Source organism: Asterias rubens, chromosome 10 (genome assembly GCF_902459465.1).
Source record: "Asterias rubens chromosome 10, eAstRub1.3, whole genome shotgun sequence".
NCBI lineage: Eukaryota > Metazoa > Echinodermata > Asteroidea > Forcipulatida > Asteriidae > Asterias > Asterias rubens.
In genome coordinates this window covers 3,634,229-3,650,972 of record NC_047071.1, presented here as the reverse complement: position 1 = coordinate 3,650,972, position 16,744 = coordinate 3,634,229, and the positions used below count along the sequence as shown (strand labels likewise).

At 37.6% G+C, this 16,744-nt stretch overlaps 2 protein-coding genes across 2 annotated transcripts; one reads left to right on the top strand and one right to left on the bottom strand.

The window, feature by feature from the left end:
• Positions 1 to 287: 287 nt before the first annotated feature.
• Positions 288 to 14,036, bottom strand: LOC117295472 (N-alpha-acetyltransferase 35, NatC auxiliary subunit-like). The gene is made up of 16 exons (XM_033778141.1): positions 13,946 to 14,036; positions 12,985 to 13,061; positions 12,486 to 12,582; positions 11,582 to 11,771; positions 10,795 to 10,962; positions 9,568 to 9,678; positions 9,314 to 9,364; positions 8,777 to 8,860; positions 7,941 to 8,076; positions 7,206 to 7,384; positions 6,412 to 6,648; positions 5,697 to 5,795; positions 4,887 to 5,065; positions 4,521 to 4,728; positions 3,696 to 3,959; positions 288 to 3,220 (listed from the first exon to the last, which is right to left on the bottom strand). Exons 1-16 carry the CDS (start codon positions 14,008 to 14,010, stop codon positions 3,080 to 3,082), a joined length of 2,286 nt encoding a protein of 761 aa, XP_033634032.1. The 5' UTR covers positions 14,011 to 14,036; the 3' UTR covers positions 288 to 3,079.
• A 152-nt stretch (positions 14,037 to 14,188) lies between these two features.
• Positions 14,189 to 16,351, top strand: LOC117295268. The gene is made up of 3 exons (XM_033777823.1): positions 14,189 to 14,463; positions 14,680 to 14,798; positions 15,781 to 16,351. Exons 1-3 carry the CDS (start codon positions 14,355 to 14,357, stop codon positions 16,003 to 16,005), a joined length of 453 nt encoding a protein of 150 aa, XP_033633714.1. The 5' UTR covers positions 14,189 to 14,354; the 3' UTR covers positions 16,006 to 16,351.
• The last annotated feature ends 393 nt before the right edge of the window (positions 16,352 to 16,744 follow it).

Genomic DNA, 16,744 nt, shown 5'->3' with positions numbered 1-16,744 from the left:
AACGCTCAATAACAAATTGGAATGTCTGCTAAAGAACTGTGAAAATATCTGTCAAGAATTGAAATGTTAAGATCAATTCTGAGCGTTTTCTGAGATACAGGGTACTTAATGAGCCTCTATTTTTATAGTACTTCTAGTGCAAAGTGTTATTCAGCAGCAAATCTTGATCATTTGTTTCATACTATAAGATTGTCTAGAGACTTTGTCGTGAGGGTATCAGTAGTCAGTCAGCTGGTCTGGCGTTTGTAGCCAAAGAAAAACTAAAATCGCTCAGTACATATCATGTATGAATTTATTAAAGTAATTGCTTTATTTGACTTCCTGCGAACATATACACAGAACATGAAATAGAGTTTTCTCCTAAACGTCACATCTCTATAGCAACGTGGCAAATCCACCATTCTGAAGTACCAGGCACATTAATACACATTGGTTTCCAAGTTTAGGAATTGTACTTAAAGGCTCTGTAAATCTCAAACATTTATTTGTCATTAAATCTCAACTCGCCATTCAATTTAAATTCATACACTGAAGTTATTGATATGTTTTATTCACCTTTTGCAACAGGTTAAAGAAAAACGGAGACATATACAATTTCATGTAAAACCTATCGGCTTAGAGTCAAACATATTTCCTAAGGGTTTCTGAATTGGAATTATTTGACATTTACCAACTGCATTGATTCCAGACATCCTTAACTCAACAGGAAAAAGGTCATTCTGGTTTCAATGTGCGGAGCCATTTTGTTTATGTCACATCCAAATGCATACGGATCAAAAATAGTCTGGTTCTTTATTATGTACGTACGTTATTATCATTACCAGACACGGGGGATATGACAAATATACCTTTTTGGTCCATAAGATTTTCATGTCATTCATATGAAAATGACTCAGATTGAAACTTCCAATGCACTCAAGATTGATTGACATTTAAAACCATGGTTGCAGCTCTGGCTTAGGTTCCGGCTAAGGCTCTGGCTTAGGCTCCGTCTTGGGTTTCTCTGCCTGCTTTGAAGCCATGTACATAAAGGGCAAAAAATAACTAAGCTGAAGCCAAAGTTTTTGAAACGAACACAGACACATTTTGCTGAATACAGAAGTAGGTTCCTGCCTTTAGTGGTTTGGGTTTCCTGTTTTGAAAACAATCATTTAGCTTCAAAAATAGCTTAATGAAATCAAATCCTGTACATAAAACTCATCACACCCTTCCACCCTCAATTTGGTTACAATGACTTGAATGTGAGAGAAACAAAATGGCCGACGTTGAATGACTGTTGAGTACAATGATAGATCAACCATGCCTTGAGTTAAGTTATACCAGGGCCCAATTTCATAGAGCTGCTTAAGCACAAAATTTTGCTTAAGCAAACAAATCCTTGCTTAGTAAAATCAGAGTACCGGCCAAGACTCCACTCAATTGGTATGCTAAGTCAAAAACAGCTAAATACCACTCACAAGCAGTGTATTTTGCATGAAATTTTGGCCAGTAACATGTGTAAAATAAGCAATCTATTTTCGTGCTTAAGCAAGTTTTTTGAGCAAGTTTTTTTGCTAAAGCAGCTCTATGAAATTGGCCCCAGGTCTGATTGGTACATGATTAATAATATTGTGATGGATTTAATATCTGTTGTATATACAATGTATTTAGTCTGTTTGACATTGATGTACACCATTCTACATTACACTCAGCCCTATATGTCGAGGGTTGACCATTTTATGCCTAATTAAAAAACTGTTGTGTACAATTTAATGTGATTTAAATATTGTTTAAATTTTCAGATTTTTATGAATGGTGTCAAATTGGAAAGTTAAATAAAGTCATATTTATGCCAATATATTATTTCATTGGTTTTAAATGTTATTTGGTTTCTGAAAATAAGTGGAGACCTTTATTAGGTTTATGACTTTTTGTCACCGTGGTCCAGTTGTTAGACTGCAGGATTTGCAACCACACTGTAGTGGATTCGAGTCCTATCAAGCTAACTGCTGATTTCACAATAACTAGAATAGATAATGTTGTCTAGTTACTGAACCATTATTAAATGATTTGTGCAAATCATAATTATAGACGTTAACCAATATTAAGAGATTTTGTCTGATGCCAGGTTGGTGTTCATATCCCCTTGTGGGATAAACTACAAAAAAATTGCATTTTCATCTGGATGTTTTAGCAGAATTTTGACTGAAAACTATGAAGACATCTTTTACAAAGTCCATGATTAAACAAATTGATTTGTGACAATACAGACTTGATGTTTAAGTATCTATCCCTTTCACTGTGACGTGCCGTAGCGGTGTTGCTGGTCAGCAGAGTGTGGGTTCGAGTCCTGGTTGTGACATTTGGGCCCTTCAGCAAGACACTAAACCACTGTTACGTTGTCCTTTGAATAGGGCATAAACACACAGGTCCTGTGTGTTGTGCAATGCACATAAAATAACTCTTATACACATAGCTGAGAGAAGGGGTTTGCCATGTTGTTTGGTGGCATTTGTTGCAGATTGCTTGCAGATTGCATGTAGTGCAGCACATTGGCTACCGTTATAAGGTTCTACATAAATGGGTATGATAATTCAAACAGTTTGCATACCTTCATCTTTAACTTACTGCACCTCAGAAAAGTGAACTAGACTGTTGGTGCTTTATAAATACTTTATGTTATAGTTATCAACTACTTGTTATCAGAAAAGTCTGACTGAAACTTTTTGTTTTTGTTTACTTGCCATCTTTTTTACATATGAATGAAGCATGCACTATGCCATACAAGACTGTACACTTATTTCAGAACCACCCTGCAAATTGTAAGATGCGATTTGATGGTTCAAAATAATATGTTCGATGGAACTGAAGGAAGTCTAATCTTAAATATTGAAGATCTTAGGACAAACTTATTACTGCAAATAATTGTTTAAAAAGTCCAATGTGGAGGTTTTTCCAAAATAGATTAGACTAGGTTAGAACACTTTATCTATTAATAAAAAACATAAAATCGCATCTGAGTATTGTACACAATAAGCAAGGCTTACCCCTAGGGCAGTCATTAACAGTCACTTATGACCCCTCATTAACTTTTAGAGAGTTATTTTAGTTTAATGATGGGGAAGATGCCATGCATGCTGAAATCAAACTCAGGAGGGACTTTGGACTCTCTCTTGTGACCTCCCATCATTAGCTTGATGACAACTACATTGGTCTTAGCAACACGGATTAACGAACTCAACTGTTGATAAAAAAGAATAAACAATAAAGTGGTTAACATACAATGTTGTATGAAGCAAAATGTTCCACATCACAATTTAAGATGCCCTATTCAAAAATATAACTCACTTCACATTATTCCCATATTCATACATGACCAGGACAGTCTATCCTTTCTGATTGGTCGAGAGGGGATCATCCAGCCATGTTCAAATGTGACATATAAACATGGTGAGGAGTGTTTTACATGGCCTGGGGACATCAAGCCAATACAGGGACTTAATTTTAAGTTGGCAGGTCGCTTGTTTGGCTCTCACACGTTGGAAACTTACGTTCCATTAACAAAGATTAAGTGAACAAGTTTGAAACTTCCACAGGGATCAAAAGAGTGGTGACTCCTTCGTAAACTGCCATTTTAAATATTGCAGGATCGTTGCCATGCAATACGCTGTATCAATAAAGAACATTACAAATTGGAAAGAGTCCAGGCAACCTACCTCTGGCGTCTGGTTGGGGATCTTTTCTAGCATTGACGATGACTGCATGAAGAGTTTATACGCTGTGTAAAACAAATCTAGCGGTGTCCTATTAGGGTCCATCTTACGAATATCCGTCATCTCACAGAATGTCTCATATTGCACTAAAGGAGGAGTCAAAACGGCATTGAAGACGCTGAACCGATGCTCAAAGCGAACCCTTTCATTATCAAAGGTACAGTTGGGTCGTTTTAATTTGCCGTCCATTGTGAAACCGATGACCGTCTGGGTACAGAAGATAAAAAGAAGTCAAAGTTTTGATTTTGTATCTCTTGGGGAAAACCGTGCATTTATCTCTCATGGACTTAGTGTTGACAGTGCAGAGCTTTGATGAACATATCCAGTTAATTTGGTTTTATAAAGTACCTTATAATAAGCAGAACACAACAGCTGATAAGCCTGGGCTATCGCTAGCTCTCGTTCAAATGCTAAGTACCTTATAATAAGCAGAACACAACAGCTGATATGCCTGGGCTATCGCTAGCTCTCGTTCAAACGCTAAGTACCTTATGATAAGCAGAACACAACAGCTGATATGCCTGGGCTATCCCTAGCTCTCGTTCAAACGCTAAGTACCTTATAATAGGCAGAACACAACAGCTGATAAGCCTGGACTATCGCTAGCTCTCGTTCAAACGCTAAGTACCTTATGATAAGCCGAACACAACAGCTGATATGCCTGGGCTATCGCTAGCTCTCATTCAAATGCTAAGTACCTTATGATAAGCAGAACACAACAGCTGATAAGCCTGGGCTATCGCTAGCTCTCGTTCAAACGCTAAGTACCTTATAATAGGCAGAACACAACAGCTGATATGCCTGGGCTATCGCTAGCTCTCGTTCAAACGGTCGTGTCTTACGTCGCTTGTTCTTCTTCTTGTTGCTCCTGCTTTTAGCTGCAGGTTCAGTAAATGCAGCCTCATTGTCTTGTAGCATACTATCTGCTCTTGTGACTGTAGAGATAAACCATGCATACAGAAAGTCGGCCAGATACCTGAGATAAATAGAGAAGGGGGAAGACAGTTCAAGCAGAGTCAAATCAGACGTAATAGTTCGTTTAATTTTCTGTTTTTATATGTACTTTTAGATGTCTTTTAATGAACCAATTTATCTATCTTTAATGTATTCTTAGTTGCCTTAAGAGTTACTCACCAGTAAATATAATGATACTCATGTGTTGCATACAGCTCAAGTTCAAACCCAGAGAGAACATAACGTATCATGGTTCTTAGCGTATGGTACATAACCCAGCTCCCAAAGCAAGCTTGATGAGGCCATTTAGGATCAGACTTTGACATAAAGGATAAAACTCCAGCGTCGACTTTCTCTGCCTGTAGATTAAGCAAAATCATTCTGAATGTTCAGAGAGTCAGACATCGAGGGGTAGTCAGGTTGGCTTAGTGGTTTCTGTCCCTGCCTTTCACCTCTATGGACCCTGCCGTCGATTTCACAAAACTCTTCCTAACTTAAGACTAATCTTAGGACTTAGGACAAGTCCCAACCCTGCACTGTAGCATGCAGACCTTAAGATTAATCCTAAGTTAGGAAGAGTTACTCGTCCTAACTCGAGATAAGACGAGTCCTAACTCTTTGTGAAATCGAGGGCAGGTTCGATGCCCGGCCCGGTTCTTGGCTCAGTGGTTTATGTCCCTGCCTTTTAATACAGTGGATTTTCTCCCTCGTCTAGAACTGAAATTTCTTCATTGAATTATCAGAATAAAATTGGTGTTGTGTTTCCATTAGGATGCTTTGCCAATTATATAGCTTAAATTCAGGTTCAGATTCAGACTTTTATTGGTCGAGGATTGATGATGAATTTTCTGTGTGGATTGTGGGAATTTTACAATTTTTTTGCCAAGAGACAAGAGAGGAGAGAGGGGGTTGGAATTGACTTCAGGTGTCTAGTTGTGTTGTAACAGCAATAAACAAATATATTTTCGAGTGTCTTGTTGATTTTTTTACCTCATCTTGAAGGTTGGAGAGTTCTTCTAAGACTTGTCCAAGTTTATCTCTCTGTCTGGCTCGATTATGACCTTGAATCTGAATTATGGTACACATTGGCTGTAAAATAAAATATTGTAAAACCATTAAAATTGCGTTTTCCAAAAGTTTTCCTGATGACTTATCCGGACTAGAAACCTAAACAAACATTTTGTTTTCGTTCACTTGCAAAATAATACTAATATTTTAACAAAAGTTACACCAATCCATAAGCAGCGTCTCTCCTTTCCGAAGAAGTGCACCACAACACACTATGAAGCAACTAGTTTGGGAGCAGTTTTGAGTGGGATTTTATCTTGTGGGGCTGTTTGGCTCCGACCCTAACCCTAACCATGATGATAAGAGCACCAGACTCAAAATCTGAGTGTGGGTTGGAGGCCTTTAGAAAAGATGTACAGTGAGTGATCCCGTAATGCATGTTAAAGAACCCAGTGCACTTATTGTAAAGAGAAGGGGTTTTCCGCAATGTTCCTAGTTTGATTGGTTGCATATTATGCCACATCACCTTGTAAACCGTAAGGTGGTATGTAAAGTAACTGGTCTCATACTTGAAAAACTAGCTCTATAAAACCTTGCAGGAAAATACTGAATGTTGAAGCGCCTTATGAGTGCCACAATGTGATGGATATAAGTTTTATATAAGAAACTATTATTATTTTTCTGATTAACAACGTACCCTGACGGCATGCAGTAACAACGAATCGACCATCTCCTTAACTTGAGGGTTGTTGTAGATCGGTGACTTTTGGATAAGAGCGGGAGGATACACAAAAGAACGGATGCAATCTCGTAGAGACTCTTGAACTAGCTCAGTCCCAAATACCTTCTTATTGTTAAACGGAAGGAAGATGAGTTGAAGAATGGAACGAGATAAGACACAGGGACAATGTTTACTGAATTCACCAATCATATCCTGAAATAAATAAAAAATAACGGAAGAAACATTAGACTACAAGAATGTCAATCAGAAATAAGAAAGTGATAAATGAAAGATACAATTCAAAAGTTGGGTGAAAATATCATGTCACATGATTGATGGCTGTGGATCATGAGGGATTCATTTTCTTAGCAAAATTTCTGCACGGAGCAAAATGCTAAAAAACAACACAAGTATAAATAGTTGATTGATATATTGTGTTATTCCTAGGTAGAGCAGTCTAGCTCACTTGACTTGAGCTCTTGTGTTTCTGATCAGTAGAGTGTGGGTTCACATCTCAGTTTTGTCCTTGAGCAAGACACTAAACCATGATGCTTCGTCCTTTGGATGAGACGTAAAGCTGTAGGTCCTGTGTGTTGTGTTATGCTCGTAAAAGAATCAAGTGCTTTTATCGTAAAGAGAAGGGATTTGCCTCTGTGTTTATGGCATGGTGTGATAGTATTAGTTGACTTGATGAAATGTGAACGACAAACAAACATAACAAAGAATTTGATTTTCATGAATCTACTCTTAATATTTGAGAAAATTCTTACCATAATAGCATGGAAGGCGCTGAGATTTGTGACTTCACAAACAGATTTTAATCGAACTATGAGACCTTCAAAGTATTTGACTGCAGCTGGACGATCGATAATCTTGGAGTATCGAGGGAAGGTTGGAGGAAGTAGTCTCTGGTTGACAAGCGGCTCAAAACCCATGATTAATGGTAAATCTACAAGAAGTTACAATTGTAAAACAAATTATAATAAAAACAAAAGTAAGTCAAGTTTTGTAAACCGTTGTTATCATTCAAGTTGAGCATAAAACATAAAACTGTTTGTAAATAATACCTGTAAAGAATGCACACACCAACTGTGAAGACTAGTCTTTGACAAGTACCAATAGTTACAAATGTAACTCAAGTTTGTAGAAGTTTTGTAGACCGTTGTTATCATTGAAGTTGAGCATAAAACATAAAACTGTTTGTAAATAATACCTGTAAAGAATGCACACACCAACTGTGAAGACTAGTCTTTGACAAGTACCAATAGTTACAAATGTAACTCAAGTTTGTAGAAGTTTTGTAGACCGTTGTTATCATTGAAGTTGAGCATAAAACATAAAACTGTTTGTAAATAATACCTGTAAAGAATGCACACACCAACTGTGAAGACTAGTCTTTGACAAGTACCAATAGTTACAAATGTAACTCAAGTTTGTAGAAGTTTTGTAGACCGTTGTTATCATTGAAGTTGAGCATAAAACATAAAACTGTTTGTAAAGAATACCTGATGCTTTTTCTTGATCCCCTTGGCTCTCAGACTTAGTGGGTTGAATTCCTAGATGAATAGATTTCTTGATTATAGGAAGGAGATCACCGGCTTGGATCAGAAGCTTTCTTGCCTCCTCCACACCCTGCTTGACCTAGGTCAAAACAAAGGTAAAAAAAAAAGGTCAAAAGTCAAACAAAGATGAAATCATAACTTGGCTATTTAGCAATGTCGGACTTGAGTGAATAAGGGCTAGATCTATTGAAGTTGGCTTCTTTATTACTGTTTTAGGAAGCAGCAACTTAAAGGCAGTGGACACTATTGGTAATTATTCAAATTGTTTTTTTAGCATAAAACCTTTCTTGGTGACAAGTAATGGGGAAAGGTTGATGGTATACAACATTGTGAGAAACAGCTCCCTCTGAAGTGCTATAGTTTTAGAGAAAGACGTACTTTCCCACGAATTTGATTTCAAGACCTCAGATTTAGAACTTGAGGTCTCGAAATCAACCATCTAAACGCACACAACTTCGTGTAACATGGGTGTTTTTTTCTTTCATTATTATCTGGCAAGTTCGATGTACGATTGAGCTCAAATTTTCACATGTTTGTTATTTTATGCATATGTTGAGATACATCAACTGTGAAGGCTAGTCTTTGACAATTACCAATAGTGTCCACTGTCTTTAATTGACATAGCCACAATGAATTATGAACACATGGCCTAGAAGTCTGGTCTTTTGAACATTGCATAGAACAAGCAGAGAGTAGTTTCCAAATTACTATCAATCACAAGTTTATTTATTACAATGTCAACTCTCATTGTCCTTGTATTGATTGGATCTTGAACTTACCTCTTTCTTATTTAATGCCAAGAGTGCCGTGTAAAACATTCTGATAAACTTTATTCGACACTGAACGGCAACACACTGCTCATGCTGCAATCAAAATCAAAACATAAAAAGTTGATAAACATATTATTATTTAGTACCTTATTTGGAAGTACAAGTACAATAAATATCCCAAGGTCAGTTAAACAAAGACAGTCCTAATTTAGGACTAGTCCCAAGACTCTTTAGAAGTTATTAGAAACTTAAGGCTAGTCTGAAGTTAGGTAACTCGTCCTAACTAAGTCTAATCTTAACTGCTGAAATCCACTCCTGGACTACGACAGAAACAACTTCTTCACTACGGTAGTTTTACGGTAGACTTATAGTAATAATTGTTGTATTTTTACTCTTTGTTCATATGCATCCGCAATTCGGCTTTTTGGCCGCCATGTTTGCATTTTTAATAAACGAGTAATAATAATAAATAAATGAACTGTAACTTTGTTTTCTTGAAATGGCCCAAACCAAAGAAGTCATTTTATAAAGTTATTTCACTCTTACCTCTTGCTCAGTTGCTGGCTCTCTCACCTCTCCCTGTCTGCTTCTTGTACTCTGAGAAACACAAGAGAATATTGTATTTGTCATTGTTTTTAAAAACTGACATTGCCATGGTTGTATAGTGCCTCATTACTGTCAGACATTACAGGGGTTTCAGAAGGATTTGGGAATAATGTTGATAATTATGTGGTTACTCCCAGTCCAAGTTCATATATCAATATATTCAGATAACTGTTCAATATTTTTCTTTAACTGACCTTAATCCTTCTGTTGAATTCTTCCTCAACTTCTCTCAGCATTCCAGCTACTCTTAGATCTGTCACATTATGAGCGAGCTTAAACCCATACGTCATGGACTGAAAATCCTCCTGTCAAAATTCACATAAGGTTAGATTAATCCTGGCACAGATTAACTGACATAAATAACTAAATAACTTTAAGGTGTCAGTGAAAAGGTTTCTCGGGAGAGAGAATTGTAAAATCGCAATCTGTAAAAAGGGAATCACTATGAGATTGAGTTTGATAATATTATTATTCATTACACTCTGCTTGACACACAGTGGGTATGTCAAAAACCCTAGTGGGCAATTCCAACCCCATACCCATAATCTCTGATGGTGAATGTCCAACCCCATATCCACAACCCAACTAGTGGGCAATTCCAACCCCATACCCATAATCTCTGATGGTGAATGTCCAACCCCATATCCACAACCCAACTAGTGGGTAATTCCAACGCCATACCCATAATCTCTGATGGTGAATGTCCAACCCCATATCCACAACCCAACTAGTGGGTAATTCCAACCCCATACCCATAATCTCTGATGGTGATTGTTCAACCCCATATCCACAACCCAACTAGTGGGCAATTCCAACCCCATACCCATAATCTCTGATGGTGAATGTCCAACCCCATATCCACAACCCAACTAGTGGGCAATTCCAACCCCATACCCATAATCTCTGATGGTGAATGTTCAACCCCATATCCACAACCCAACTAGTGGGCAATTCCAACCTCATACCCATAATCTCTGATGGTGAATGTCCAACCCCATATCCACAACCCAACTAGTGGGCAATTCCAACCCCATACTCATAATCTCTGATGGTGAATGTTCAACCCCATATCCACAACCCAACTAGTGGGCAATTCCAACCCCATACCCATAATCTCTGATGGTGAGTGTTCAACCCCATATCCACAACCCAACTAGTGGGTAATTCCAACCTCATACCCATAATCGCTGATGGTGAATGTTCAACCCCATATCCACAACCCTACTAGCGGGCAATTCTAGCCCTGTAACCAAAACCCTTGTGGGTACGTCAAATTCTATCCACAGATCAAAGTGCCATCAATAGATAGGAGATTTACTTTCGGGGAAATTTCAAACTTCAAGCCATAATCAGATGTGTTATAACAAACACATTCTCCCTCCTAGACCCTGGAAGGTTTGGCTGGTGAGCCCTGGTCTTACCTCTTCAAACACCGAAGCTCTGACTACTTTATCTTTGATGATATCTACTATTTTGAGAGCGGCTAATGTGAAAGCTCTAGTACCTCGATCCTCTATAAGATCAGGATTATGAGTGTAGAGATTGGTGAAGACTGTCTGGGCAAGAGAATGACCTTCTAACCATGTAGCCTGAAACAGAAACAGTTGAACGCAATAAGGTTACAAAGGTTTCAAATAAACTACAAATAAACATTACTTTGATGTGCAATTTTTATGTCGTCTTTGTCCCTTTTGTGCCGTTGTTATTTTTATTGTCTGGATCGCCTTTAGATAGTGATTATTTTCGCTTTTTGGTTATCCGCAGGCTTGTTCTCTGTGTAGTCTTATTTTTTATTGCCTATTCTTTGTATGTATTGTTTGCCTGGAAATAAATAAACAAATAAATAAATAAATAGCACTTCTAAACAGAAATTCACTTTGGTACATAGATCATAAGCAGCGTAGTTTCTCTTCAGATTGGTATGTATACTACTGCCATCTAACTCCATCCCCACCCCTCCACCTCCTTTGTCAGTGCGTTCCATTCTCTTAAAGCCAAATAATACAAACAGATCTTTACAAACTTTAAACAGAGTTTAGACAATGTGTATAATAAAAGTACCGTCAACATAAGAAACGGAGTGTGTATAAATGCCTGTATACCAATTAAGCCTAGCTTTTCTTTACTCCTTGCTGTATCAGTTGACCATTTCACCCCCAACCCCTTCCCTGACCCCTATCGTCTTAAGACTTGCTAAGAGATACTTACAATACAAGCTAGAGTGTTATCGATGATCCCAATGATCTCATCCGGAGACAAGTCTTTAATCTTGAGTCCTCTGTGTTGTATTGACTGCTCCATACCCATGACTTGGCGTCCAGTTTGGTTGCACATCATTCCGGCATCCATCTTTGGGTCCATCATCTCAATGGCGGACATTGCCTCAAATAAACCAAAGCTAGGGTAGAGAAAGAAAGACAAAAATTATAGTTTCTACAAGGTAGATGAGAAGGGATGTAATCTCAATCCCAGACATTCCCATCAAACAACCATTCCTCCTCTGGCTCAACTTGAAATACTGCAAACTCCTCTCTATCCACCCTCACCCTAAGCTCCTACTGGGATATGGGTTTCTGGGTACCAATAACTGGGTACATTACTTTGCATCATGTAAGAGTTCCCCCATCTCAAGTTGAGATGCTGCTTCAGTGAATTCCTCTCTACCCACCCTCACCCTAATCCCCTACTGGGATATGGGTTTCTGGGTACCAATAACTGGGTACATTACTTTGCATCATGTAAGAGTTCCCCCATCTCAAGTTGAGATGCTGCTTCAGTGAATTCCTCTCTACCCACCCTCACCCTAATCCCCTACTGGGATATGGGTTTCTGTGTACCAATAACTGGGTACATTACTTTGCATCATGTAAGAGTTCCCCCATCTCAAGTTGAGATGCTGCTTCAGTGAATTCCTCTCTACCCACCCTCACCCTAAGCTCCTACTGGGATATGGGTTTCTGTGTACCAATAACTGGGTACATTACTTTGCATCATGTAAGAGTTCCCCCATCTCAAGTTGAGATGCTGCTTCAGTGAATTCCTCTCTACCCACCCTCACCCTAATCCCATACTGGGATATGGGTTTCTGTGTACCAATAACTGGGTACATTACTTTGCATCATGTAAGAGTTCCCCCATCTCAAGTTGAGATGCTGCTTCAGTGAATTCCTCGGTGATATCGACCCAGTTATACTTGATGCCTTGAGCCTCTGAAAAAAATAATAAACCCAAATACAAATTCGGTAAAGAATAAAGTTTTAATTTCATTCCTAATGAAACATAGAGAAATAAGCTGGTAAGCATTACACGTTTCTGAGAGCTGGTGTGTGGTACATTATATCATGATGCATACAGCTCTTTTTTTCAACACCACTGTCATTCTCATCGTACAATGGGTCATTGTAATGTAAGATTGGGTATACAATGTAAGCCTATAGGCCTCTATGACTCGTGAGTGAAAAGATTGTAGTCAGATGTGGAATCTTTGCCTTATGATCGTTTTAATTAATACTCAATCAAAACATTTTTCTGAAAATCGCAACTATTTACCATAACAACTCCAAGTTTAATCTTCAAAGTTCAATTGTTATGTCTAACTATAAAAGCCTCACCTCTCATTTCGACAATATTTGGCCTGTCATTGAAGTCACATTTGTTGGCAGGTTTGTCTTCTTGTTGCATAATTAACCTATTGAAAAGTGGAACACAATAAACAGTAAGAACAGTTTTGTACGACAAACATTTTGCAATATTTCATTGTTTGCCATCCTGTCGTAACTGTGTCGAACTCGTATCGTACAATCGTAGGTAGATAGCAAGTTTGCGAAGATCAGAACCCTCCTTGCATGCTGTTTGCCAGCGGTTCCCAACGGAAAGAAATGTTATGAGGCCAAGCAAGGGTGAGGGGATCGCAACTACACATGTCTATATAGTAGTAGTAGTACTACTCTAGGCTACTACTAGCGGATAACTTTCTGTATGGCGCCACCACTTTTTCACTCATTTTTACAAAAGGGATATCTCCTCATTGTCTGAGCCTCAATTTGAATGTAAATTAGATACTATACGTTTACGTTGGTACTCGGCAAAACCCTTAAGTGAGGACATAAGGCCAGGGGTGCTTGATTGTTGATGCAGTGCAGATCGGACACAAAAGTGTTAACTAACAGAAAAACAAAACTGAAGAAACTGAAGGTGATGAAGACAAAACAACTGGAACTCAACTGGTGCTACTGCTAGACAAAGTGCAAGTATTATTTCATATCTAATAAAAAAGTGGTGGCGCCATACGGACACTTTTCCCTACTGTACTAGCTAGCTTCTCTAGCTAGCTATGCCTACCAAACCTTACCATGCCTATACTACTGAAAGAACAAATAATATAAATAATATCGCAACTGGTCAATAACAAAATGTACACAACACAAAATTGATTTTGCTTGTGGATTCCGATGTGTGCCTCATCATGATGTGATGAAGTTGAATGAACCGATCGAAAACTAGACATCCTTTATCATTACACAGCTACACTGCATAGAACGGAACACACACAGAATAACACATTTGACTTACTTTTGATCAGAAGTCTGACTTGAACTTGCCGAAGATGACAAATCTAACTGATTTTCGTCTGCCATGTTGACCTCTCTCTCATCTGCAGAGACTGTTCGCGACGACTGTTGTTTGTAAATAAAACTACGGCTGTTTATTGTTGGATACTTTATTACTGACGAAAACTGTAGCGCCCTCTGTTGAAGCTTTCATGCTAAATTATTTGAGTTGAAACTTTTTGTGCTGCGCATGCGGGGGAGGACGTGTGCAGTATAAATATAAGAACTGTCCGGAAAACTTCTTTTTTAACAACTTCGTTAGATTTGAAACACTTATCAATAAGCTTCCGTAACGGATCCTTCCTTCATCGACATCGGGAAGAAAACAACTTAATTGTGAGGACCTCCAAAGGATAAAACTAAAGGCGAGAATGTTGAACGTAAGCTTTTCCCTTTTCATCGGATTGTTTGTTTGGTCGGCAACTACACTAGTTCACACAACAGCAAACATCAATCCCAATGACACTGTCTCAGACTCAGGTACGTAAAACACTGCCTTCTCCCTTCTGATATTTCTAAAGTGGTGAATAATTGTTTTTGCATATCTCTTTTGTGGGACTGTGGGCTAAGAATATAGTTCCAGTTTGGTCTTGACGTTTCTGGCAGGGGCAGGTGGAGGTAAAAATACTCTCTCTTTTAATGCTGTTTTGCAATAGACTAAAAACTTAAGCATTTCTTTCTGTGTTTGTTTTCTAGAAATTGAGTGCTACCAATGTGAAGGAACTCTGGGAGATGCAAATAATAATTGTGGGGATACATTATATCATGATGACATCATTAACACAACAACTTGTACCAACCAGACCGTTTGTGCTGTAAGTTCATTAATCAATTTGTCATAAATAAAAAAATATACTAACATAGGCCTAAGGATTCATTTCCTTTTCATTTGTGCTTGTCTCCAGAAGATTTAGATGAAGAAATACAAAACCTTTAACAAACCACTAGTTCCAGAGTGGCTCCGGTTTAGCCAGGATTTTGTACAACTACAAAATACAAGGGTCAAAATGTGATAGAAATAAAAAAAAGGGTCTCCAAATCGTTCACTTACATAGTACATTTACATGTAAATGACAGATAAAACAGGGTGTCCGAATTGAAAAATATGGTGTCCAAAAGTGTCAAAAAGACACCCAGGCACTCCTCTATCTAACACTCTTTTACTGATTGAGCTGACAGAGGTACTCATCTGTGTCCCATGAGAATAAATGTGAACCGCTACGTGAAAATGAGTCAGATGTTGACAATTTCAAGGATTTAGTTATATGCCTGGCTGGAAAGAACACACCAACAGCAGCAATTTGGTATATGTCTAAGCTTTGGGGTGTATCGCGTTGCTGAGTTACTTCCGTTTGAAATTGGCCAATACATTATTTTTTTCTGACAAACGAATTACAAGTAAAGTGATGTTTTATACTATCATTTTGCGCAAAAGGATACAAATTAGACACAAGTATGATCACAAAATTGTTTTACTCGTAGCTTTATTAACTAAAAGTAAGTGTTCTAAAGGTTAACCATGCAAATATAGATCTTAAAAAGTAATAATAAATAAAATAAAAAAAATACATTTTAAAAATATTTTCCACATTAAACTGTCCATAACTTAATAATGCATTGGGCGACATCTGACTCATTTTCATGTAGCGGGTCACAAATTCACAAGTTCCCAAATCCAAAAGATTAACGGTCAAATGCCACTTTGTTTAAATAAAACAATAAAATAGAAACGAAACATGTACAATATATCATAATTGTTTAACCCAGTGTCTTTTTCTTCTTCATCTTCTCTTAAAGAAAGTAATAATCTACATGATTGAACAGAAGATAACTATCGTCAGAGGTTGCGCCCCTCAATGTCAAGATGGATGTGTTAAAGATGAACAGCTAGCTAGCCATTGTTATTATTGTTGCCAAGATTATTTGTGTAACAATGCAGTAACCATCACCCGTAACTATGTAAAATGGTTCACTGTTTTCATGACAATTCTTCAAGTTCAAGCTTGTAGATTCTTAAATTGAGAATAAAATGTGAAGCCATGCATCTTATTTTGCATTTCTTGTATTGGTAAAATGGCAATTTAAGTGAAGACAACCAAAACATTAGCCATGATATCTATGTGTTCATGTGATGTTTTAAGTATTCTATATGTTGAGAAAGACTTGCCTAAATGACCCCAATTAAGTGACTTTTGAATTTTGTTTCTTATTCTTATCTATTTGATGAGCAAATTAACCAAGTTTTGAGATTTGGCAGGAAGTGTCTGTTTTTGTTTTTATGAGAACTGACAGGACGGAGTGTCACTTCATAACTTTTTTTGGCAAGTGGAAGCAGTTCCCACCTTGTTTTCATGAAAACTTGTTACTAACTGTGAACTTTTGATTAAATAAACAGTTTTTAATATCTGTTGTTTATTATGAGCCATAAGACTAGTTTCATAGAATTGTTAAGCACTATAGTATCTTAGTTGCTTCCATTCACAAAAGTTGTATGTCACAAATTTTTCTGAACGAACATTACATTGTGTTTTCTTTTAGCTAGCATAATGGTGTGATTAGAAGGGACCACTTTCATAAAGTTATTATTAAGCCAATTGCCTGCATTTTTTTATGAGCAGACAAATATGCTAAGCACAGTTTTCTGCTCACCACTTGATTAAATTGTGCTCAGCTAATTCTGTTTGGGTCAAAAGTTTGTTGTACCAAGTTTTCAAAAGTTGTACAAAAAAGGTTTGTTCAAATTTTCACCAGAATTATGTAA

Bases quoted from the DNA above. Each gene is read 5' to 3' on its own strand.
- LOC117295472 (XM_033778141.1), bottom strand. From the start codon at position 14,010: ATGGCAGACGAAAATCAGTTAGATTTGTCATCTTCGGCAAGTTCAAGT. The intron at 13,062-13,945 runs GTAAGTCAAATG...ACTTTTCAATAG, and splicing joins AGTCAGACTTCTGATCAAAA to GTTAATTATGCAACAAGAAG. The intron at 5,066-5,696 runs GTAAAAAAATCA...CTTAATCTACAG, and splicing joins TCTCCAACCTTCAAGATGAG to GCAGAGAAAGTCGACGCTGG.
- LOC117295268 (XM_033777823.1), top strand. From the start codon at position 14,355: ATGTTGAACGTAAGCTTTTCCCTTTTCATCGGATTGTTTGTTTGGTCG. The intron at 14,464-14,679 runs GTACGTAAAACA...TTTGTTTTCTAG, and splicing joins TGACACTGTCTCAGACTCAG to AAATTGAGTGCTACCAATGT. The intron at 14,799-15,780 runs GTAAGTTCATTA...CTTCTCTTAAAG, and splicing joins CCAACCAGACCGTTTGTGCT to AAAGTAATAATCTACATGAT.